The sequence below is a fragment of the Charadrius vociferus genome, unplaced genomic scaffold (genome assembly GCF_000708025.1).
Source record: "Charadrius vociferus isolate BGI_N301 unplaced genomic scaffold, ASM70802v2 scaffold404, whole genome shotgun sequence".
In the NCBI taxonomy this organism is placed as follows: Eukaryota; Metazoa; Chordata; class Aves; order Charadriiformes; family Charadriidae; genus Charadrius; species Charadrius vociferus.
In genome coordinates this window covers 1,114,159-1,139,579 of record NW_009648443.1, presented here as the reverse complement: position 1 = coordinate 1,139,579, position 25,421 = coordinate 1,114,159, and the positions used below count along the sequence as shown (strand labels likewise).

The window sequence follows — 25,421 nt, the reverse complement described above, 5'->3', positions numbered from 1 at the left end:
ATACCTGGGGTTTTTTTGGTAAGAGAATAGAATAAAATGGGAGGAGCCTGGACACAAGAGGAGAGTGTTATGATGTTGATGCCTAAGGCATTCGTAAGGGGAATCACATTTCTGGGCATGAAAGGCACGTTGAGATTTGTTTAAACTGCTCTTTGTGATTTTTCACTTGCACAGAAATGAACGTCTGAAGGCATACGTGGTGTATTGTTCTCACTTCATCAACATTATCTCTGTTGAACCCTTACTTTTCAGTGATATACTAAACACTTGATTTTGGTTTTCTACAAGTAGAAAAACAGAGTAAAACCTGTACTGTGATTAAGACTCTTGATGTTGATGCTAGTTTTTCATGATAGTAATAATACACCCCCCTGCTGTCTCCTGTTCCTGGAGCCCTCTCTCGTAGGAAGGTTTGAACCTGAACACTTTAGGGTTAGAAACTGTCTGGGCTTGACTAAGGGGGAGTACTCCATTTAAACTCCCGTGGCAGGCTTCCCTGGAGCCAAGCAGGGTAAGGAGCAGTTCTCCAGTGTTGGTTTTTTTTTTGTTGTTGTTGGGTTGGTTTTTTTACACTGCGCCTCCCTTTCTGGAATTGCTGCCTGTCCCTTATCTGCACGATCAGATGTGGAAGGGCCACTTATTCCCAAACTGTGAATTTATGAGTCAGTCTATTTTTTTTCTCTTTTTTCCCTTCCCCTCAAAAAGTAACAAGCAAGTGTTGGAGTACTTCTGTTGTCTCCATGTAGCTTAAGATTCTCACAGATGCATTGAACGTTGTCTGAAAGTTTTTTGGATTCTGACCTCCTGTTTCCAGGATCCTGGAACTGTTTGAAAGTTAAACCTATTAGGCCTACACTTTTCAAGGGTTGCTTTCAAAGGTGGCTTTGTTAAAATGTTGAACGTTTGATCAATAACAATTCACCTGTTTCCCAGAAAAGAGGAATGAAAAAGGTACATTTTCCTTCATTAAAGAAGGATGTCATTGTGACCTTGTTTTGATCAGCTCTGCAGCTGAACGGGCTAGAGGACGGAAGTTGAACTTGATCAAGGAGCTAGCTGTTTTTCAAAGAAATTATTCTGAATGTATCCATGGGTTTTGTTTGGATTCGATGGGCACATGCATTTGAAAACTCATACTTTACCCAATTACAGTTCATTTTACAGACGTGTCTTTCTACATTTCTGAAGCGTGCAACTACAGAATGTCATAGCGTGGAAAGCGGCTGTTGGCAGCCAGCAGGTAAAAAGTAGTCTAGTGGGTAAATTTACGCAGATAAAACCCCATCCTCACGAGGGTCCATAAGATGGGGCAAAATCTGTCTCTAAGGGAATGAGCGTGGAGCTGGAAATCAGGGACTAGGGCTGTTCTCCCACCTTTTTCTTTTTGGCCATTAATTGACTTAATTTTTTGCATTTCATAAAGTTTAGCTTAAGGAAATCTTACTCGTATCACTTTGCCGTAGGGAAAATGTAGTTGCTATAATGATTTAGCTGTACAGTAAACTTTAGGTGTGCTTGTGAAGAGGTTGTGTCCTGAACGTGAGAGATATGTATCTCCTTCGTTACACCAGCAGGTTTCAGAGAAAGTCATAGCATTTATATGCCTGTTTACGTCAGCTGTACAATGAAGTGATGACACACACACACTGTAAGATATGTAAGCAGTTTTAGAAATGCAAAGGATTGTTAGATCCATTTTGCAGACAGAATATGCAGAAATACATTAAAATTGAAATGGCTGTTAATGATAGAGTGGGAGAAGACCAGACTCTGAATATGACACCTTTCATTTAACTTCTAGTCAGTAAACCGTTCAGCCTGTTTTACTTACTTGATTTAAAAGGGGTATCCTTCTGTAAATTTGTATGCTGCTTTGAGTTTGTGGGATTTTTCAAGAGCTTTTCTTTCTCTGTGTGTGAAAGTCAGTTTGTTCCTAGTCGTGGTACAGATTGAACAATGCAAAAGAGAAAGAAAGTATTAATATGTGACAGGCTATGCATTTTTTTTTATTACTGCAATAATCACATGATACCACCTAACTTCTATATAGTTCTTTTCATCTGTCAACAACAAACCAAAGGCATAGCAAACAGACTAAATAATGTATTTATTTAAAACTGTTTTAAATGCACTAGGAGCGACTATGCCATCAGCGAGACTGCAGGCCTTGTGACTGACGAGGGGTGATAACAATTAAAAAGTAAAGGAGCAGAGAAGTTAAGTTAATGTTTATAGCATTTTTTACTTGGGGAAAGGACTTTCAAATTCTTATTCCATGTTCCATCTCACAGAAGATCAATGCGTGTCGTTAACAGAAATTGGAGTCTCTAAGGAGGAATTTTGAAACAATTCAAGAAGCTCAGGTGAAATAAATCATGGGGGCCATATGGTAGTCTGAATGAAAATAAAATGAAATAAAGTGTGAAATGGATAACACCGCTGAGGACACACTGCGCATACTTAAAGAGGAACTGTTTCTGGTACATATCTTTAACACCCCTGTTTGCCGAGGGAAAACAAACAAAACAAAACCATGGGAGGGTTAGACTTCACATGAGTGATCGAGAATCACTCACATGGTATGCTTTATACTGTGTGGATTTAACTGCTTTCAGGTGGTTTACACAGCAGATGCTGTGTTAAAGAAACATACCTCTTTCTGTGTAAAACTCCTCTTTCTAAGCGACATAGAGAAGCAAATTCTTCCATGCCCAAGGTAGTTAAGTAATGAAGCGAGAGCGCAATCTTATAAGAGGGTTAGTGGGGTGCTGCTTCGCAGTTGGTGTTTGAAGGGTTGAAGTACTTGCTGTGATACATTTAGAAATTCAGTCAAGGAATCCACATGCATTCAAAACATTATTTTTCCATTGAATTTATCTTAAAATATTTATAATCCATTACTTTCCATCTTCATATAAAACAAATTTAAAAGGACACTCAAGGAAGACCTACAACAGTAGGCCAAAGGTCAGTTGAATCTCCTGTGTGTGATGCGTAGGGTGGGCTTTTTCTTCCTTAGCGTAAAGCTATGTGCCTGCCTTCCTCTAAATCTTTTCTCTTTCTCTTTTTGTGTTCCAAGATTAATCCCCACTCCAGTGCTAAAATCTTTTGTAACACATTGTGAATTTTTGGAGAGCAACTCTTGCATTCCTTATCCTGGCAGAAACTAGGTTCGATTAATTTCCAAAAGACAAGAGTTAGGTGGAATTAACTGGGATATTGCAAACCACATAGAGCATGTTGCAGATCGCCTCCCTTCTCTCTTCGTGTATAATGAGAGGAAAAGATGTGTCAGCAAACTGAGGGGAAAAAAGTTGCGTCTCCCTATTCGGCATATAGCCAAATCACTGATTGGAATGATTTGACTGCCGTAGGAGTTCAACATTGAAACATTACAGCTATTACAGTGTTTAAAAAAAAAAAAAAGAAAAGAAAAAGTCTGGATAGGTATCAAATCTAGTACAGTACTTAGACTATAACCTGATCGTTTTGCAGGAATCTTTACAAGAAATATTTTAATACTGAAATATTTAAAAGAAGAGTTTTCTTTTTCAGAACCATTGTCTTTTCCCCACTGAGTTGACCCGTTCATTTGTTGAGTATAAGAAACACAAGGAAGAAATACAACCTACATTTTAAATACAGATACTCATTCAGGAAGTATTCAGGAACTTAAGAGTTGTAGGATGCTATAATATTTCTCCAAAGTGGATGTGAGCAAATATCTAAGATTTTAAAATTCACCAAAGATGAGCCAACTCTGACTCAGTAGTATGTTTTTAGCCCAGAGCTAATAAATCTGGATTTATTAGTTTGAGGTCAGCACAGCATTGATGAGTTACATGGCTTTTGGGTCAGATAAAGCTCACACGCAGTAAGACGGAAGCCCATGCAGAGATTGTCTCTGCAACCTTTCCTTGCTTTTCCTTTCACCCCTCCTTTCCCTCCCCTGTTTTCCTATACCACATGTGTTCTGTCACATGATGTTGTTATTTCTCTCTATTGAAATCTCCTCCCAGTGTGAGGACACGGCAGATTTAAGGGGTTACCATCCCAAATGTTTTTTCTTACCTCCTGGTGCAGGTCAAAGCTCCTTGTGGTGGTGATGCAGCTGTAAGGCCACAATAAAAAGGCAGAAATGTTGTTGTAACTTCACTCTCCTTCAATACACACACAACAGTAGTAGTTTATAAACCAATTTATGAAGTGCGTAAAAAGCAGACATTCTCTACGTTTTAAGCAACAAATGAATAAATAATTGTCCTTTTTGCTAATTAAGAAAAAGTCATTGGCAGAATACAAAGATAAATAACCAGATGCTCATTATGTTAACCAGCGCCTTACGTGGTATTTCAGAGAGGTTTAGCAAATACTAATCTGAGAGAAAGTTCAGACTTTAGCTATTGCCTGTTTCATAAACTGCGTTTGCAGAGTAATTCGTAACCACTCATTCTTTCCACTTCCAGTGACGTAATTGTGTTTGCAGTTGCATGCAGCAGACGGGGGTGGATGGCGGTGCCGGGCGATGCGCCGGTGATGGCAGGCGAGCAGCTGAGCGTACCCAGTGAGTGCCCGGCTGAGCCGCCGCAGCGGCCCCTGCACGGTGCTGCTCGCGTGGAAAGGGCGTTTGTTTAAACTGCCTTCATGGTTTGCTCCAGCATTATAATTGGAATTTATGCTGTATGAGACAATGTACAAATTTGAAAACACTTTCTTCATTGTTTGACCATACCGGATTTGGGAAGGGCTAGGAGAACACGCGGAGCCGCGCACGCCAGTGAAGTGGACAGGAAGCAGTTTGTTAAACCGTGGCAACACCATTGTGTGTGCTGCCTGTTGTTCTGCTGAGGACACTGCCACGACTGTATGCTTAATCTTATGTACTGGGCATAAATTGCATAAATTTGATGATGGGGGGCTGCGAGGGTACCGTGCATGCGGGGAGACCATGGACTGACTTGTCAGCTCTGAGATCCACTTAAACAACCTGTTGCACCCCAAAACTTCAGCCAGTCAGAGCAGCACGTGGTGCCTCAGCCTGAGACCGATCTTGCTCATTTACCTGGCTGCTAGGTTTGCCAAAGCTTGTAGGTTCTTACGTATGTTTGCGCCATACACTTACCTGTCAAATTTAGTTGAAATTGTCCGGTGATCCCCGAAATTACTTGATGGGTAGCTGGACAAGCAGGCAGCTCACACAAACCTTATTTTCTTAGGAGAATTATCTTCTTTCTTCAACTAGGGAAGTAGCACCTCAGGTAAGCAAAATAACTTGCATTAAAATTTTGCAAAAGTAGTAAAGGATGAAAGGAGCTCTTCACACGACTGCAGAAGGAAGCACAAGAGATAGTACTGTATATGAAAGGACAGCAAATTTAGCTAAGTAGTTGTAAATAGAAATGCGGCTCGCTTAAGGTTATGCATGTGTGAATATTTAAGCCTACATAATACTTAAACATGTTAATAAAACGTTGACGCTCCCGTTGTCAAGAACAGAAGGATGTTCTAAGTAATGCTGACTGACAAGAGAGAGGAAATACAAGGACAAGCTGTGAAAAATAAATTGTTCACACACTGTCTTGAGCAAAGTTGTAACGTGATTTCAGCTCCAGGGAATTAAACCCGTCCTGTATTGGATCAGATGTTTTATAGGTACCAATCCGTGCCCTTGTGACTAAGTTTCCTAGCTGAAAGCAATGCATCTTTTTACTTTTCAGGTTATGGCTGAGGATTATGCTTAAATGCTTTTCTCTCATATCCCTTTTTCAGATTTAAACACTCTTATGGCTGAAGAAAACGTCTGTGTTCTGTTAATGATCACAAGAGTTACTTTTGACCACTTTCTCATTTTCAAATTAAAATTTTTCTCAAGGTGGATATCGATTTTTTTATGTAACAAAATTAATCCTAGTGCCAGCAGCCTTGCTTTTCTCCATTATTTCTTGCAGCCCTCTTAGGGGTGGCTTGCGGGGCACAAGCTGCTCAAGAGTACCAGTCAAAAACCTACTAGGGGCGAGAACTTTGATTGTTTTTCTAATCACAGCCAGAACAAGGTTATCTTCGGAGATCAACAAACAAACTTGCAAGTGTATTATTTCCATTCCGTCGCATTATCCCATTGCCAAATGCTGTAGTACGGGACTTCTCGTAGCTCTTGTGTAAGTCAGTCGGCAGCGGAATACTGTTAGCTCGTACCATTTGCTGTTTTGTCGTTCAGGACAGTGTGGAGGCTGGACGTGATTCCAGGTGCTGTCAGAAGGTTTCAGGGTAGAAGAACCCCCGGTCTAGAGAAGAAGGAACAGGGGTTTAGTGTTGAAAGTTATTGGAGACTTTAAACCGCCATCTGTTACTATCACAATAGTTTCTGTTGCTGACATACCCGTTGATGTCAATAACTGTTGATGTCATAAGTAACTTCATGAATTAACTGTGTGTCTCAGGAGGTGCTGCGCTCTCTGTAAAAGTCACACGGGCAAGTCCTTTGCCATGGCAGTAGAGCTAAGTCTCCTCCCCAGGGAAAGGGGGCATCACTCGCTGCTGGACTGCTGAGTGACCTGCTGCTTCAGAGTGGGCGCTGCCCTGTCACCTCTGCCGCAGGGGGTGTTGGGCTGTTGTATTTAGGATCAGGTCTCGGCGTGGATTTTGAATGCACGGCGTTTGTCGTGACGGTAAGGGCCAGCAGTATTCTAAGGGCTGTGCCACAGAGCGCAGACAGCGGGATGTCCCGTCAGCGTGTGGCTTAACCTGCTGCAGCTCTCTGGGCTGCTACCACCGGCGTAGGGACCAAAACACGTAAACAGCAATGATTCTTGCTAAATATTTCTACTTGATCGTGATGTTTAATATGGAGCCCCCCTTGTAAAGCGGAACTTCCGCGGTAAACTAGTAATTGACACATTTGCTATTTTAAACATTCAGGTGGGTTCGTAAGGTTACGGACACACAAGAAAAGGAAAACAACATGGATGACGCTTATACTAAAGGATTCTCTAGGACTTCCTGAATTTAAAAAATGATGGCTTTTTCACCTTGTTTTGATGAACTCCCTCCTGCCCTGTAATATGTTGGACTCCAGGGACCTGTTCTTAATAAGCATTTTAATTTCTTCCCTTTTATAAGCTCTAGTATTCTCACCCTGAGGCACCCATCTCATTATCTTTCCATTTAGGAATTTATGCATACATTTTCTATTCTTATTTTATTTCCAGGAATAACACTGTTAATATTTTACATTTCAATGTGTTCTGGGTTTGATTAGTGGAATTTTTTTTTTTTTTTATTTTCTGTTGATAGAACTATATGTCAGTAGCAGGTCTACTATACATCCCAGTTTCCTTGGAGATGTCAGCTTTCTTGGGGCAAAATTTGCCTGTGACTTCCAACATCTTGCCAAACAAGTCGTTAACTGGAAATCTAGAAATCCATGAGATGCCCCCTGCGCACGCGTAAATCTACTCTCCAGTACCTGTGCTGTGAGTTCTGCGTGTCTGAGAGCCGTTGAAACTACTGCTCATTGGCATATGTGACCAGTTCGTCCAATGTTTCCAAAATTTCATACTTCTCATGGATGCGCAGACCATCGGTACAGAGCGTATCCAGCCCTTGCTTCCTGGGAGCGTCGGGGTCGCTGTGCCCCAAGTACCGTGGCGGCTCACCGGTTTGCCTGGGACAAGCCGCAGCAATTCTGTCCTGCAGATGCAAACGCTTTCCAATGTGCATTCATTTCCATCTTCCCAGTCCCTAGCAGAAGGTCTTAAAAGTTTGAGTAGTCGGAGTAGGGTTTGTAATAAGAAATTGTGGCTGAATGAAAGTAAGTTTGAAAACAGTTTGTTGTTTTTTTGTTGAAATCCACTACTTTTTAGTGGTCATTGAATAGACATTTCTGCATAATTAGTGACTTTAAAAAAATCTTTTACTTTTGTAGCGCAGACTTCTATTGTCCTGTTCCATTTATAGAATATTTAAGTCTAAGGGATTTATTATCCCATTAACCCAAGTGGAATTTATGTACTTAACTTGTGTTAACTTTAACAGAAATTATCTGGGTGAATCCTTGTTCTTCTACGGGAGACTAGGTCTTTAATTTTTTATTTTCCTCTACATTTCCTGCCCCCTTTTCTTAAAAATCTTTCCTTTTTTTCCACCTTAGAATGGAAGGGAGTTGCTCAGGCAAGAGACATAGATCAACACACACTACTTATACCTGAAGTATTAACGACTAAGCTGTATCGCAAGTGAAGAGGCTGCACTGCTGGTAATGAAAGTCACCTTTTAATGAGTTTTCCATGTTAATCTTCTAGTGATCTCAGTTTGACTGTGCTCTTTGGCCAGTTCTAGAGTAGATAAAAAGTAATGACCTTCACTTGTGTGGGGAAATAAGAAATTTGCCAAATTTATTAAATCATCTTCATTGGTTGGCTGATGTGTCCATTAGGAACTGAACTGAGGAGAATATCTTTACTGAAGACCTGATGTTGCAATCCTGTAGTTCCTTTAGCCCAGAACTTTTTACCACTTAATCACCTTTTACATCTGTTTTGCTTAATTCTTTTTTTTAGGATACACTAGAATTGCATAGCTCTAAAATGGCCTTTTCTCTGTAAACAGAATTCCTTAGGTCACAAACTTGTTCTGAGGCAGCAGTCCTTATCTTAAAAATGTGAAGGAAAAATATTATGGTTGACATGGTGTGAATCCAAACTTGCAATTAAGAAGCATTTTTTTCCCCCCTCTGTGCCTTGCGGCTTCCATCTGGAAAAATGAATCTGTATCTCTGATTTACCATAAATGCGGTAACTCACAATTCCCTATTCAGCGAGGAACAGGGCAGAAAAGTTGGCAGAGAAGATGACGATGATGCAATGAAGTTGGGAAGGAGGGTAAGAAAGGAGAGGAGCTAGTCCTGGCAACAGGAGGAGATCAGTCTGGTTATCTCAATTGTGGACACTTCTTGCAGCGCTTTTGGACTCTGTTCACTCCAAGCTTCGTCGTTCTTCCGAGCTTCATACGAGTGCGGTGTCAGTAGCTGTGGGAAAGATGACCGAGAGGGTTCTGGCCTGAATAATCCTATGGGAAGGGAGCGGGCGTGGGTTCCCATGCAGTTTGGCACTCATCCTTTCCAGAGCCGATTTCATGGTTCTGAATGACCGTTTGGGCTCTATCTGGACAAGCCAAAAAGCTGCTGAAGTTGTTCTCGGTTTTCAGGGGTGTCTTTAGTAGCCTAACATGGAGCTTTGCCACACAATAGGAATTTTATTGCTACCGATACCAATTTTTGGCGCAGATGATGCGCACCATATAACACTAAGCCCAGGTGGTCTGTGCTGTCCCGACTGTGAAACATGAAATAACACTTCATGTCTGTTACTTGTTGGCACTTCCTACCCAATTTGTGGAGCAAACAGTAAGAACTGTGGGACAAATTATGCCTGGGATTTTTTTTAATATTGAATTCCTGTAAATAGCATGTGAATCTCCAGTCATCTTGTAATCACACTAACATTTCTGAGCGTGCAGCCCTGGCTGCCGCAGCTGCTGTAGCGTTCAGGTGCGTGGTGAGACCACCCTGGAGACGCCGGTGCTTTCACCGGTGCTGGAGTAGCGTTCTGCCCTCTGCTTCCTCGGCTGACTCGGTCCAGTTTTGCAGCACTTCTTTTGCCATGTGGCTTCTTCATTTGTGAGGTTGTTTTTCTTGAAGGGAGACTCTTAACACGTTTTTCCCGGGCGTTCTTAGAATTAGTTGTGAACAGTTTGAAGAAGAAAAAAACCTGCCAACCATAATAAAAATACAGAAGGGTGTGCAGAAATGTTTCAGAGATTAATAAAGCTCTGGGAGATTCTGAAAGTGTATCGGGATCGGGTCATTTTATAAGGTTGAAAGAGTGAGCTAGAGAGAATCAGGGCGGGGACATCAGAGGATTTTCTTCTTATGCCTTTAGTTATGACAAACAGAACTGACTTTATCACACGATTATCGGGAAATCTTGCTTGGAATTTGAATTCTAGCGTCTTACTCTATCTGCGTAGCACAGTGTAGCCTGGGAGAATGCTGATCCGGAGCTCTGTGTAGTCATTTTGTGACACTGTTCCTCCCGGTCATTTTACGTCCTGTGGGTTGGTAGTGTCTTCTCGCCCCAGTTTTCAAAGGCGTCTTACGGCTTGCGTGACCCTCACCGTGCAGACCCTCGGCGCCCGGCCGTTGTCCTGTGCTCCCGTTTACCGAGCTGTGCCGCTGAGCTGCTGGAAGCCGCCTGGTGCCAGCTCTCCTGTGTCACCCTAGGCAGCTTCAGCAGCTGCTTATGGCGTACGTCAGTGTTGCTTAAGGAGAAAACCTTACATGGGGCTGTGTTACCATGGGCCAATGTAATGGGAATTCCCAAGCAAAGTCTCTCAAAAATTGTTTTGTCATTAAAAGAGATGTATCTGTAGCATTAAGTACATGGTAAATACTATTACTATTCAGATGTTAGAGTGAAAGAACTAATTTACTACTTTAATTAGTTTGTAGTGTACTTTACATTATTGTAATACGCAATATTGAAATAATGAACTGAAAATAGCTATGTACACGTTCTGTTCAGCACAGCAATTTAATAACTCACTTGGCAAAAGCTCCTCTAATAATACATGAACTGTGAAATGTACTTGAAATGCTGGTTGTAATTAAAAACTTTCAGAACTGAATGTTGGCAGTGCTTGTACTGCTAAAATGTAAGCTTCTTTGTGAAACAGACAATAGGGGATCCAGTTTTTGGTGTATTTTTCAATATTAGTTTAACTACTAGGATTTTTTTAATATTTAAACAGAACATTTGCTGTTGACACAGTAAACTACCCTTCTGATTTTGCACTCATAGGAATGAAAGAATGCAATCAAGAACACGTTAATTTTTTGTGTGCATTCTGTGGTCCCAGATTACTGCCTTAGTGAATCAGAATTATTGTTCAGGATTCTTTTTTTGTTCTTCAGATCTGCACAAAACTACCTCTGGAGGAAAAACCAGATGAATACAGGGGGTTTTCTTGAAAAGCTTAAATTGTAGGAATGCTGGAAATTCAGCATCAGCTGGTCGCTTTTAAACAGCAAAATATTAAAAGCATGAAAGTGCACGCCGCAGAGATTCTTCAGCTGATGCGCTCCATTTCCCCGCCTGCCCTTTGTTGTTGTTACGCGTTTTGCAGCAGTGCCCAGGGGCTCTCAGAGCACTGGTTCCCACAGTGCCCTGTGTTGTCCAAGCTCCCAGTAAAGTAGTTTGCAAGGAAAACACAGATGCTGGCTGGGTTTCCCTAGGAGGCGGTCCCCTGTATCCCTTGTTATCATGCGTTAAGATAGTCGAGCTCCTAATTTTTGAACCTGTGACGATATGGAAGGGGAGTGGTTTGGGAATCTTTTCCTTCTGGCCCCTGCCGTTGCTGGGGACGGTTCTCCCGTGAGAAGTTCCCCTTCACAGGCAGGCGGGCCCATGGAATAAGTTCAGGCCGTGGGACTAGAACTACCCTCTAGCAAGAGAGATGTTTTAGTGTTCAAATGTGGTTTAAAAAGTCAAATATTTTGGCATTTGGATCAGCTGTTTAATTCCTCATTTTGTGTATCTCTTGCATAATAAAACACTTGAATTTAGCTCAGCTCCGTTAAGAACATTTTATCCTATATGACTTTAACTCTTCATGTGGGGAAGACGTGGCATAATGCCAACCTGCTGAATCATATTTCATAAACATTTTGCAAACAGTGCTCTTCTGGTTTTTACCATTTTTTCTTTCTTTTTTTTTGCTTTTCAATAATGAATCATTTTTTAAATGAGGTGCCTCCTCTTTGGCTTTAATGACAAGGCACGGCTTAGGTGAACGTGGGAGGGGCAGGGACAGCTAACCGGATGCTGCTTACAGAAAAGAATAAATGGCCATTGTGGCAAAGTACAATACAATGAAACTTTCCTTCCCTCCGTCATGCTGATTACCCACTTTCTTGGTCGGCAATGGGCTCATGCATTTAAAAAAACTAAGGAGATAAACATGTAAAGCAGCTTCTACCCAGTGAGTAAGTAGGTGTGTTCAGCAGTGATTCAGGGCGGTGTAGGTAACATCGTAGAGGGCAGCAGAGATGTGCACCAAATTATTGGCATATCAGCTTTGTCTGAGGAACCTCACTGCATGGTTAATGTTTTGTCAGCTGAGGGAAGGTACGTATTTGATGCTTGGTTATGCTCACTTGTTTGCATGAAACCTGTTGAAAATCTGGACTGTGCGCCAGTAGTGATTTCTGCCTTGAATCAAAAGGCTTTAGCAGTAGAGCTGTGTGAAAATAACTAGGGAACGTGATTATGGCTGTCATAACATATGCCATGCAAACAACTGCTAATCAAAATGAATGCATAAGGAGGCTTGAGATGGTTTTAGACGAGATTAGTGTCTGTGTCTGCTTGCTGCTTTATCGTTGTTTGCTTTCCTTCAGTCAGTTGTGGTCCTGACAGACGCTCTGCTGGGCCACTTCTATTCTCAACATCCATTGCCAGTCAGTAGTTCCCCTGAAGCATCAGCTAACTGCAACTTTTATTGAGACCAATGTAATGGACTCACCATGCTAACTAATGGCTGCAGTAAAACAACTGAAAAAGATCCCTGGTTAAGAGGTAAATTAATATCTAGCGAAGACCAGTAAGGGATCAAGAGGGTTCTTGGAGGAAACTGAAGCTGCGGCTGCATCATGTCATGAGCGGACTTACATTGGCATATAGCTCGTTATTGAAGAGAGTTTGAAAGGAGAGTGAGGCAGGAGGGAGGAAAATAACAGCTTAAAAAAACCTGTTTTGTTACATAGTTTGACTGTTACCTCATTTCAGTTCAGAAAATCTCAATGATGTTATTAGAGAAGTTTAAAGTTCCTTCAAATGCTTGGGCCATTGTAGCTCCAGTCTGAATAGACTTTTAGCAGTTCTCATTCATTTTATATTTGTTGTTAGGTTTTAAAGCTTCACGTGTATGTTTTTGCTTCGGTCTGTTTCAAAAGTGAGGTAGAAACAATTGCACTTTCTTCCACATTCATTTTCAAAACATTCCTTTTTAAGTTTATTAGTATAGCAAGTGAAGGGTACCAAACAATTTAGCATTTTATTTTACATTCTTAAGCTGCTAAAATGCATGAGCAGACTGCTGTCAAAATTGCTAAATAAAAATTTCTATTTAGACAAAGACCTTGTGCTCCAAGTTTCCCAGTGTGTGGGAGGTTTCGTTCCGGTATTACAGCTGAGCTCCAGAAAACAGACTTTTACGAAAACTGACACCTTCCTCTAGAAGTCTCTTAGCTGCTAGTATGGTCATCTCATGTAACCCTCATTCGGGTTTTGTTATTGTTCCGTGTTTCTGTTTAGATGGATGGTTTGAAATTGTAATTGGCTGTTTTCATTAAGAGTGATACACGTTCTTCTGCTGACGCTTCCCTTGGAACTCTCTTGCTTTAGGATGTGGAGCTGCTATGGATTTCTTTGCCCACTTGATGGTATTCTTATGCTTGTATGGCTTAGAAACACCAATCAGTTTGTCATTCCCTCTGCGTGCGACAGGCCCACACCCGCTGGCTTCCTCTGTAAGATCCAGCTAATAAACCTCTGCTACGTAGCAATTTTTTGCTTTAGTCCTCATTTATCCATTTTCATTCTTGCCAAGCTAAGCATGCTTTTAGACTCCATCTAGTGCTGAATTTATCAGTGTCAGAACTATAGAAAACCCTGAAGTAAAGGTCTGACTGCACCTTGCTCCTTACACTTGGCTGTTCCTCACCTTCAGCGGCTGCCTTCAGAGCTTGGGAGAGCGCAGACAACTCTCCCAAGAAAGTGTCAGAGCCTCTTACCTGTTTCTTTCCTGCTTTTTTGGTAGTACCCCTATGCTGAGCTCCCTCACGAGAATCCTTGCTTTGCGTATTCCTCAAGAAAATGCATTTCTCTTTTGCCTAAAAACATAGCTAAATGCCTGATTCTTTTTCTTAGAACTTGCTTAAACCTTACAGCATCTGCTCGTTGACTTGATGTTTTTAACTTGTGAACCAACTTGCGGAAATAAGATCTCAGATGATAGGAGAGAAAGACTTGAGTCCCAGGACTGAGTATGGGAACTGGTATGGGAGAATGATGTGAGGACTGAACTATAGAGAAAGTGTCGTCCTCTCTGCACCAGATTAATTCTTTGACGTTAAAAGACAGTGGACAGCAGGGAAGACATTCCCGAGTGAATGTCTGGACAATGGAAGGAGAAACAGTCCTCTGCTTCTTGGTGATTTCCAAGGGGAACAGCTATGGTGTCAGGGAGCGAGAAGACCCTGGTTCAAGCTAGTATAGAAATGAGGATGTTCTTTTTCATTTTGGGGACAGCTGGATACAGGTCCCTGCCTCAAAAATGTTGCATTATTTTTTTCTTACTGGAGTGAGTCCAGCAAAGGACCATTAAGATGAAGGGTCTGGAGCACCTCTGCTGTGAGGAAAGGCGGAGGGAGCTGGGGGCGTCCAGCCTGGAGAGGAGAAGGCTCTGGGGGATCTCACCAGTGTGTGCGAGTACCTGCAGGGAGGGTGCCGAGAGGACGGGGACGGGCTCTTGTCAGGGGTGCCCAGGGACAGGACGAGAAGAAACGGGCACACACGGAACCACCTGAAATTCCGTCCCACCCATCACTCTTCTACTGAGAGGGTGGATGAACACTAGAAGATGTTGGCCAGAGGGCTTGTGGAGCCTCCACCCTTGGGACATGTTTAACCCCCGATTCGACACGGTCCTAGGTAGCCAGCTGCAGCTCACCTGGCCGGGCAGGGGGTGGCCCGGGTGGTCTTGAGAGGTCCCTTCCAGCCTCACCTGCTCTCATTCTGTTTTCTGCAACCATAAACATGGCTTCATATTCCGTTTCACAGAATAAGGAGTTGAGTGTGGCTCTCCCACAGCCTGGGTAAAAGGCTGAAGGTATTGATGCTGCGATCCGGCAGTCTTGATGAATCAAGTCATTAGATGAAAATTGGAAACTATTTGGAACATACTGCTTGAATTCATTAATGTATTTGGGATGACTGAAAGGATGATATTACTAGGGAGAAAACATACTACTTAGCAAAGGTTTTGCCCAGTACTTCTTTTAATAACCTGTTTTGAGGAAATTAAGGTAAATACTCCATATGCAGTATATATTCAAGCGGGACCAGTCATACTGAGTTCTTTTTCTGGAAAAAAATGAAATGATTTAATGTGAATGCTTAGAGCTATTTATATTACAATACCTCTGTCTAAGGGTTATTTATGTTAATATGTCACTTCTAATTAATGGAAGCAGGGACAGGGGGAGAAAGGGTGTTGTGTCTCCCACAAGCGCTCAGTGTGCTCCCCCGTTCTTAGAGAAACTCAACACACCTCTGACTGCGGGTTAAAGGGGGGGGACAGGGGGTGCTTCTTTCTTTGTAGGGATGAAGGGATAGTTTTACCGCTGCCAAAGCAGCTCTACCAAATATGACTTTCATTAGCAATTTTATTATTTTTATTATTATATACGTGAGATCCTATTAAAAGAGCATTTTCAAAATTCTGAGGAGAAAGATCATATATGAAGAGTAATATTTCTGTTAAGGAACTGTAGTAACATTTTTAGGTTTTTTTCCATACTGTACAAGTTTGAATTCCAGTTTGAAATAATTTTGTAAGAATAGCTGAAAGAAAGCTGTTTCTGTGCTGTCTGCCGTTACATTGCTGCACACTCAAATAGATATGGACAAGCGCAGATTGCGTGTGTATATCCTAATTGATCCCTCTTGCGTATTTTTGAGCATCCATGCCCAGCGGCTGTTTCCGTGTGCGCGCGTTTGTGTTCCCTCCTTGCAAACCATCCCACTACAGTTTTTGACATTCATTCCGTGCCATTAACACCTGCTGGCACAGACAAACTTGTATCGGTCTCTGCCCCGCTGCCCCATAAAATAATTAGTAGCATTGTCCAAGTAAGGTGGAGAGGGAGGGAGGCAGAGAGGTTTGGGGCTTCAGAATCTTGTGCCTTTTTTCTCCTAGCTGCCTCCATTTTCCTAGTCGCAAGGGTAATTTTGGACTCGGGCCTTTGCTCTCTTCCTGTAGAACATCTAATTAGTGAAGATGGCTGTTTCTGAGCTTTTTTTTTTTTTTTCCCTAGAAAGGAGAGAAAGGAGATTTCAGAAGGTGAAACACAGTTATGAACAGGCCTGTGCTGAGAATTAGTTACAAAAATGGAAGAAAATAAGTTAAAGAGAGTTTAATGCTCAGCTAAATTGTTCTTAACTTTGGGGATAGAGTTGAATCTGGAAAAAGTTGCATGTGCTGTGGGAGAATAACAGTGTAAATGACAGTTGTTTGAAGAACCCCAAAACGCAGTAGTTTTTATGAAAACATAAAACCCCACCGGTTGATGCTTGTGCTTGAGTTTGGCACTAAACTGCATTGAACTTTTAAAGATAAACTCAGGTTGCAGGAGGCAGAAGTAACAGTTGGTTAGTCTGTGTACACATGGCGTTCATTACAGGTGGAGTATCTCTTTAATAAGCTATCTACATGTCTTTTAATAAAGAGAGGTTACTTTTTCAACCACTGTAAAATTTCATGTTATTTTCATGTTATTACTTTGCCTGCACTGTGTGAAAAGTCCTGTCAGTGTTTATTCTATTGGGACGCTTTGAAAAGAACAGAATATAATTGTTATTTAAGCGAAGAAGCGGGCAAACGTGGCATCAATCAAAGATGCAACTCACTGAGACCCTTGGACCGCGGGGAGCACTGGATTCCTGAACAAAAATCTTTCACAAGCACAAACCAGGAGAATTAATAGAGCCTGTGCACACAGCTAGTGAAATGCGGTAAAGGTGGAAAACAAGAAAGTGAAGTATTTTAATATCTTAGTATTAAAGTACTTATTGTAGCATAGAAAACTGGATGAAAAATAGCGGAAACGCTTGTTCCTTTGAGGAACAGGGAGTTGTGTTAGCACTTGACAAATCCATTACAAAAAGAGCTGGGAAACCAACACAAAGGAGACATCGATAATCCTGTTGCAGCCAGCGGGAAACAGAGGAGCGTACAACTGCTCGCCACAGCACCAGGGTGACGGGGAGCTGTGCTGGCCGAGAACAGCGGGCGCGAGAGCACTCAGAGTCACTCACTGCCCCGTCCCCGTTACTGGGCACGTGTTCTCTTGTTTGAGCAATACAGCGCGTCAGGGATATGCGAGAGTGGGTTTTGGCCTGTTGAGCTGCGTGGCGCATCCCGTGCCAGGTGGGGCAGGCGCCGCGGGAGCACTGCGGCGGAGCTGGTCCCTGCCCTGCGGCTGGACGCGCCGAGCAGCGCCGCGGGAGCTGGGATGCGGCCGGGTCTCTTCCGCAGCAAAGCGGGCTGTCGGGTGTGCAACACCATTACAGGCACTGGTCACAACCCTTGAAGAGGTGTCGGGGGTTCTAGGCTAATTGTGCACAGTTTGAAAGCTGGGAAAAGGTGAAGCCTCTGTCACTGGAGTCCGTTGATTTCCGCCGAGTCCTCGTTGGGAGCGAGGTGCTGTCACAGAGATGCCCGAGTGGAAGGGTGCGAGGACTCTGGTCTGTTAGGGGTGGCCTCCTTTTGTTCGTAGGTTTGCTAAGAAATTTGTGTGTTATTGAAAGTCTGAGCGCTGAAGGGGAATTCAGTATCTGATGGTACTGAGATGGTTTGGGCAATTTTACCTAAAATCTTTTCATACATGATTTTACTGCGTATTGCACCAGGCAGTTGCGAACTGCACATGAACGCAAGGAAGGGTACTTACTAAGTGGTTGTGTATTGCTGATAAGATGATAAATCTTAGTTTGTAAATGGATTACAGGGGATTCCTTGCTAGTGTCGGTTTGGCAGGGTCAGTGTTGCACAGCTCTGCTGCAGGAATGTCCTTTCACCCGTTTCCTGCAGGTGCTCCGGTGGAAAGCCCAGCAGGAGGAGGCTGCGAACCTGCAGGCTGCTGTGGCTGCCAGGAGAGAAGAAAAGAAAGAGGAGAAAGAAAGGCTACGGAAAGAACGGGAAATGATTCGCAGAGCTCGGGAGAAAGAGAAAGTATGAGAAACTTGTATACATTTTTTGCATATTTTAATGTCTACAATTGCCTTTAAAATCTTTAACTGATCTCACTACCTTGTACTCTTGTGAAGTATTACGTGTTAGCACAGAGATGAGCAAATGAGTCTTGCTGCTGTCCGTTTTAGCTTTAAAGCTGCCCGCGCTTACACATCAGTTATGTTACTTCATTACGTTTCCAAAAAAAGAAGGCACGCAAAACTAAGTGTATGTGACTCTCTCCATGTCACAACGAATCAGCGCAGAGGCACTACTGGATTTCTAACTCTTGCGGATTTGTGCTTTTTAGCAATGTGGCAGAGACTACGAAAGCTTCCAGTGCTGCAGTTAAGTGCTGCAATGCAGCAAATGAGCCTTACTGTACATTGTCTGCAAGACAGCGCGCTGCCCTTTGCAGCACAAGGACCTTAAAAGTGGGCCTGAAGCACATGGCAATATTAACCCTTTCGGCATATTGGAAGTCTGTGTTACGTTATTCTAAGTACTTATGTGGTGACTGCTTGGGAAATGGCTTTGGTGCGTAAGTCTAAACTTCAACTTAATAGAAATTCAGAAATTCACTATAGTGAATGTGATGCTTTTGGAAAGTCAAGTTACATCACATGTGTATTTGTGTTCACCTTTTTTTTTAATGATATGGCAAAAATCCAAGAGGTTGTTTTATTAAATTTTACCTCTTTTTCTGATTATTTTTTACACTGAAATCTGGCTTGCTTAGAGTCCAACTCAGCTGTGGCGTATTTGTTAAGACTGCATAATTACTTCTGGGAAAATAAGTCAGAGAATTTCATAGATTCTTATTGCTTTGTCTTTCAAATGCTGATGAGCAAATAGTCACTCTTACTCGTGCTAACGTGTGTGCAAGAAGGGTCGCTAAAAGCTGTGCGCTTACAGGGGAGAGAGGTTAAAGAGAGCATCTGTCGTCCGTGTAGCGGCCAGCCCAGCCCAAACCATGACATTACAACATGCCGGTTAGAAGCAGAGTTAAGAAAACAAAGCTAAACTGTTCCAAATAGAGTATTTTCATGATGCATATCGAAGGCTTTAGTGCCATCAGTATGTGTCACACTACAGAAAGCTTGTGCAAAAGGGGGAGGAAAACAAAATCTTTATAAATGTTATCATGTTTTCTCTTTAGACGTTATCTGCCACGTTTCTGTGTAACGTGTGTTACTGGGAACAAATGTTTACTGATGGGACTACCACACGGCCAGTTAGACGCCCCAGAATTTGATGGATTGTCATGTTGGTAGACGTGTCTGTTGCAGTGATAATCCACAAAACTATCCATACTTACAGCAATTTGATTAAGTTGATACAAAACCAACTTACAACACTTACTAGAAGCAGAAAGGAAATTATAGCAGAGCAAAATTAATGACTTTCAGGCGGGTGAGACTGACTGTCTTAGCAGAAGAATGAAAATAAAGTCCCACGCTACTTGGAATTTCCCTGTCTATTTTTATAGCACTCAAATATCTTTTCCTTGCTTTGTCCAAAGAAACACGTCTTCATGCCATGCCAAAGAGGTCAAGAGCAGAAGCCCTTGCTGCTCATGGTATTCTTGGTGGCAGTTTGCATAACGGTTGGATTTGGTTATAGCAGCAATTCTGCAACGAAGCACTTGACTGGAAGTGCTACCTGGAGAAAAGAAGTTGAAGCTGCTGCAGCCTTCTTGTCTCCAGGTAGAGACTTACCTCCTCATTAGTTCCCATTGCTGCAAGTCCCCAGAGCCCAAATTTGAAAAGCTGCCTAGTTTCAAATTGATTTATTTTATTTGTGAGTTCATTGTTCTTGCTCACGACTGAATTTGCATATTGCATGTATCGGTTTCTCCTCTAGCTGAAGAAGTCTCTACTTACATTGATCACCTGATTTTATTCTTTTTCTGCAATTTATCTTACAGGTGAAATATACATTCTTGGCAGAGCATCATCTTTCTGTTAAATTACGCTAAATCATATGGTTAGCAAAATTGCAACTGACTATCCAAAAGACAGATTCATGAGATGTTTCTCATTCCCTCAAAATACACAGAATGCTCTCACTTTTCATGGGAATCAGAAAAATTCAGATTGGAAAGGGACCTCAAGAGGTCTCTAGTCCAACCTGCTGCTCAAAGCTGGGTCAGTTATGAGGTCCAACCAGGAAACTCATGGCTTTATCCTTATTTTAGTTTGTTTTATTTATCCTTCAATTTATCTCTCATATTTAAGACTGTCATTTATTTTAGTTTGTTTTATTTATCCTTCAATTTATCTCTCATATTTAAAACTGTCATTTCAGGTTCAAGAGCTGAGAGCCATATTTATGTGCTTGCAAACCGTGCACTTTCAGAGAAATCCTGGCTTAGCTCAAATCAGTATTGGTTTACCTTTAATTGTCTTATAATAGATGTTGGTGAACTTTTTAGACACAAACCTCTATAAAAAGACCAGGGAATTTTTCAAGATTATGGGTATGTGCATTGTGTTACAAAACTGTATTGTATATGTGATTATTTTTAATTTTTTTTTCACACTGACCCACGTTTCCTGGTATTTGTTCTTGGTTGTTATGTCGTTACTGTTCTTATATGTGGGGTTTAAAGTTATAAAATAACAAGTTAAGGCAGAACTTCTGCATTTGGCGTATGCATTCATCTTCTGTAGAAGATTTTTCAGAGCGAGAGGTGATGCGATTTTGGCTGGTATGGATAACGCGTAAGTTGTCTCAGGTGGAGCGTGTGATCGTGAGGTTCTGTGTTCTCCACCAGCACTGGAAAGAGGTACAGGGCGCGGGGCAGCCTGTATGGATGAGGGTGGGCTGCTGAGGCTACCAGAAACTTGGCTGCTGATTTTTTGTCACCGCTTGTTCTGCTTACTTGTCCTCCCTCCGTGCCTGCAGTGGCAGGTGGCTCTGGAGGCGCTGGGGGGGCAGGGGCTGTGTGCCGCTGTCCCCACCCGTCTTCATCGCCCCGGTAAATGCTTTGGCTGTGCAAACCTTCCGCTTGTCTCTGGCCTGTGCGCCGTCTCCGTACGGAGCAGTCTCTGCCTGTGCACAGATGGAATAGCAGCTGTTTGAGGTCGGCACTGGTGCTTCATTTGAGTGTATTACGTCTTAGAGCCTTAAAAAGGGCAGCTGACCTTATACTGCAGCTGCTTTGCTGGTGAACGGTCTGTGGCAGCAAGAAGAAAATGTAAAATATCCGTGATCGATGTAAAAGAAATGCCTGCACTCTACCTAGTTTGTCGCCTAGGCAGGGTATTTCAAGTACATCCAAACCCGACAACAGGTAAAAGGACATTAAATCTTAAATACCAATGCTCTATTCGACTGCAGATCAGATTTTTTCCTATATATTTAAATATGGAACTTCAGAAATATCCACTGGCCCCTAATTAGAGTTTATGAGAAAGCCTTCAGGCAATGTGGAACACACAAAGGGAAAAACTGCAAAAGAGAGAATTTTATTTCATAAATATTAGTATTACAAACTATTAAATAGAAGCATTCTAAGAAATACGGTTATAGCCATCCTTGTTTTCATGCCCTTCATGTGTAAAAATGGCCTATATAAAGAAATGAGTGGCTTATGGGTTGGGAATTCTGAAATATAAGCACGGTTTGGAAGACCTGTTTTATTCTGAATCATGATAGTTAAAGGTTTTCCTGCACAAAGTCAGTCATATAAAGAAGATGGTATTTTGACTGCCGTTTCAACTGAAATCTCCAAAAGAAGATTAAATTCCATAAAGTAAAGTGGATGATACAGAAGTTATTTTTATTGCCATTTTATGAAGGTTTTCCTGTGTGATATGATTCCATCAGTAACTTTCATTGTAAGAAATTACCTGTATTTTGGGAGGTAGGATAAGGTCTCAGACCTTCACAGGCACTTTATTCATTTAATTGTAAAATCAACAGATTACTGAGGTATAATTTAAATTGCTTACGTAATTAATTTTGTAATTAACATTAAACAGTCTTTTCAAAAACTCAGTTGTCATTTTCAAGGTAAACACTATCTTTGTTTTGCTGAAAGCAATAATGTTTTGTGAATTTTGTAGCTTTTTTCTTTCTTTTTGTCGTAGCAATTGCCAAGAAGTCTGTTAGGTCCAAGGGATTAAGGGGTTTCTCGGTCAGCTCTGAGGTAGCATGAAGCACCATGCCGTTCTCTGGCTGTTCTTTTGGGTTCTCATTTGGAAGTACATCAGGGTATGTCATTATTTCTGTGTCCCAGCTTGTCTTTCTGTTCTGGTACCTGCTTGTGGAATGGAAAAAAAGAAGTGGAAATGAAAGACTGAGAAGTACAACGAAGAGAAGTTGCAAGAGTGCTAACCATTGTAGATCTACCGCATCATCCCAGCTCTTCTTGTTGGGACAGCAGGGTCCTTGGTATGGAGATGACATGGAATATGAGTTGTGTTATTATGTGGTGTTGTTGTTATTATTATGTGTTAATAACTGGAACAGGCAGGCTAGGTCAGCTGAGCGTCAGCTGGGGCAAGAGGCTGCAAGATGAGGCCATTCGGGAGGTGTTATGCCCAGCAGTGCTGGGGTTTTCCACAGGGAAAAGGATACGAGGAGTGGCTGGAGTGTCATGTTGCCAATAAGCATAACTGATACCTTTCATAGGCTGAGTCGAGGCGTTATGATCATATGCGGTGCTCCGAGCTGATGTGTCACAGGAGGGCTGGAGGTGCCCCCTTGGTTGGTGGCCCTCGCATTCGGGCTGTAGTGCTTGTTCGGCCGCGCTGTTGATGGCACTGTGTTTTCTGCTCCCCAGAGGGTGGTTTCTTGGCCTTAGTGACACTTGCTGCGTGCCGTCATCAGCTTTATTGAGGCCGGCGGTCACTGGTTCCTGAAAGCCGTGCTCGGCGTCAGCCACCGGCCCTCACTGGCACTTTGCACCCGCAGGAAACCGCGCTGTGCCGCTGTCGGATTGCGGAGCGAGACTTACAGGAGGATGTTCCCTGCATTTTGCTCTGCAAGCAGAATGGCCTTTTTCCTTTACACGAGAGGAATTTGAAGCTGTGTGCCCCTGCCAGGTGCCTGAGGTGTGAGAGGCTTACCTCTGTGACAGCCACAGGCAACAGCCTCTCCTACATGTACCTGAAAAATAAGAGCTGAGTTGTCTGTGCTGCAGTCACTGCTCACCTTGTACCATGTTACAGACATTACACTTGGTACCCAACTGATGGCTAATTAGGAGCGGCACTGCTGGCAACCCAGCTGTGGCACTTGGGACTTGGTGAAAATTAATAGTAATCTGGGAAGCAAAGTAAACACATTTGTATTTCAGGGATGTCTTACCCAGACGGGAATGATGTCATTGGTGCTGATCATACTGTGTGGGTCAGATGACCTCCTGAGATCCCTACAAACCCTGTGTCGTAGTGGCTCCAGCATTTGTGACCAGTACCTGAGCGGGTTCCCCTAACACCAGCTTAGGAGTGCGGTGTCGGAGTCACGGTGCTGAATCTCAGAGGAATTCAGATGTTCTCGAAAATTGTATTTTAAAAATTCTGAAGTCAGCACTTCAAAGATGAGACGGTGATTCTCATTCCTGTGTCTGAACAAACCTGCTCTATCAGCTTTCCGTGCCGGCTGGTGGCTGTGAGGTTAACTCACTCGAGTCACCATTTGAAACTTTGGGAAGTACAGCACTGCAGCAGTTCTCTTCTCAAGGTGGCATTTGTGACGTGTGTCACGGCAAGGTGGGGTTTACAGGCTTGCTGCAAATTCCACCGGTTGTCCTGGAAGAACTGCCCTGGTTTTAGGAATGGAATCCTGTAGAATTTTTTCAAATGTTTCAAATTTTTCAATTTTCTTCAGAGTTTCACTTTGGCGATATTTACTTTAAATCCCAATTCCTCGTTTTGCATCCAAACCTCCTCATCTTTCGCGATAAGCTTCCCCGCTCAGGTTTCACAGTCTTGCTGGAGGCCTTCCTGTCTCACTCAGCGCTGGAAAAGCTCCGGCCTTACATGAGCACCACTCGTGCTTCTTCCTCCTCCTCAGCAGGTGCTCCACCTCAGCCAAAGCGCGCTGGGCTGGTGGGGATCCAGCCCTTTGAGCTAACCGAGGGCATTTTAACCCACGGAACAGTCGCTCACTTGAGCAGCTTAGTTGAAGGTTTTGATGGCAGAGTAGGAGAGCGAGGAGCAAATGAAAGTGGTAGTCTTCAGGTTGCAGAGTTGACAATTACATTAGAGTGTCTGCACTCTGATTTTGCTATTTCTGTGGCGGGGGCTCCACACCCTCTTGTTCTCCTTGTAAATCTTTGGTTAGCTGTTCTGTTTTGTTTACTCTTCTAAAGTATAAATTCTATTCTAAAAAGACTAACATTGGACTTTTGTTAACTTAAGGCTTTTCTTTATTTGCTCTTGCCACCTTGCCTTGAGAATGATTGTTATTTTGTTTACTGCATTTGTCCAAACTCTAGGTGAAAAAGTACTGGGCTGAGAAACAGCTCAAGTGGCAAGAACAGGAAGAGAAAGATCTACAACGTCTGGAGGAATTAAGAAAACTAATGGCTGAACAAGCAGTTAAAGACAGAGAAAGGTAAAAGAAATTAAATGTGAATACCTATAGTATCAATAGGAACTTCTTATAATCTAATTTGCTTTCATCTCCCAACTTTCTACATTAGAGTAAATTGAGATAAGTAATTTTTTTTTCTTCCTGTTTTGCAGTTACCCCAGTCTATATAGCAAGGTTGCATTGCGATTGTATCCCAAATGCAATTTGTTTGTTAGTTTGAATTAATTAATATCCATCAAAGTTTTAGACCTTTCTAAGTGCTTAACTGTTGTAATCATGATAGGGTACCCTCATTAAAACCAGCTCCTTTTGTGACTTTTTACTTGCAGCTGGGTAATAAGACCTTCTACATTGCAAAATTATTTATAATCAGGTTTGGGTTTCTGAGAGGCAAGCAAGAGCAGCACATTAAGTACTGAAAACAGCCTCGAAGATACTTATTATTCTTTTAGAGGGTCTTAAACTACGCATCTAGTAGTAGATGCTCTTCACCTGTTTGATGTAATTTAGGACTTCAGCCTGTTAACATTTGAATCCTTGCCAAGTCTTCTTTGCAGAGTATGGCCTTTAACGACCTGTTGAAGAAACACTTGATTTCACAGAGCAGCATAAAACCCCCTGAGTGTAGTCTGGTTATAATTGCTGTCGAATCACAGGCTTACTTTTTTTACATAGAGAGTGCCACCAAATTGCATGGCCCAGAAACGTAACTAAAATAGGGTTAAAGTACCATTGGCATTAGAATATTAAACTTGGTCTTAAGCATTCTGTGGGAAACAGTACTTCGATCTTACTTTGTGCCAGTA

The 25,421-nt window shown here is 42.3% G+C and overlaps 1 protein-coding gene across 1 annotated transcript in view; it reads left to right on the top strand.

Annotated features, from left to right (window-relative positions):
• Positions 1-25,421, top strand: part of CCDC148 (coiled-coil domain containing 148) — a 63,347-nt gene that overhangs the window by 27,396 nt on the left and 10,530 nt on the right. Inside the window, exons 10-11 of the mRNA XM_009885478.1 lie at positions 17,929-18,069; positions 24,518-24,636. Coding sequence (XP_009883780.1) covers positions 17,929-18,069; positions 24,518-24,636 — 260 coding nt within the window. The remainder of the gene's footprint in view (positions 1-17,928; positions 18,070-24,517; positions 24,637-25,421) is intronic.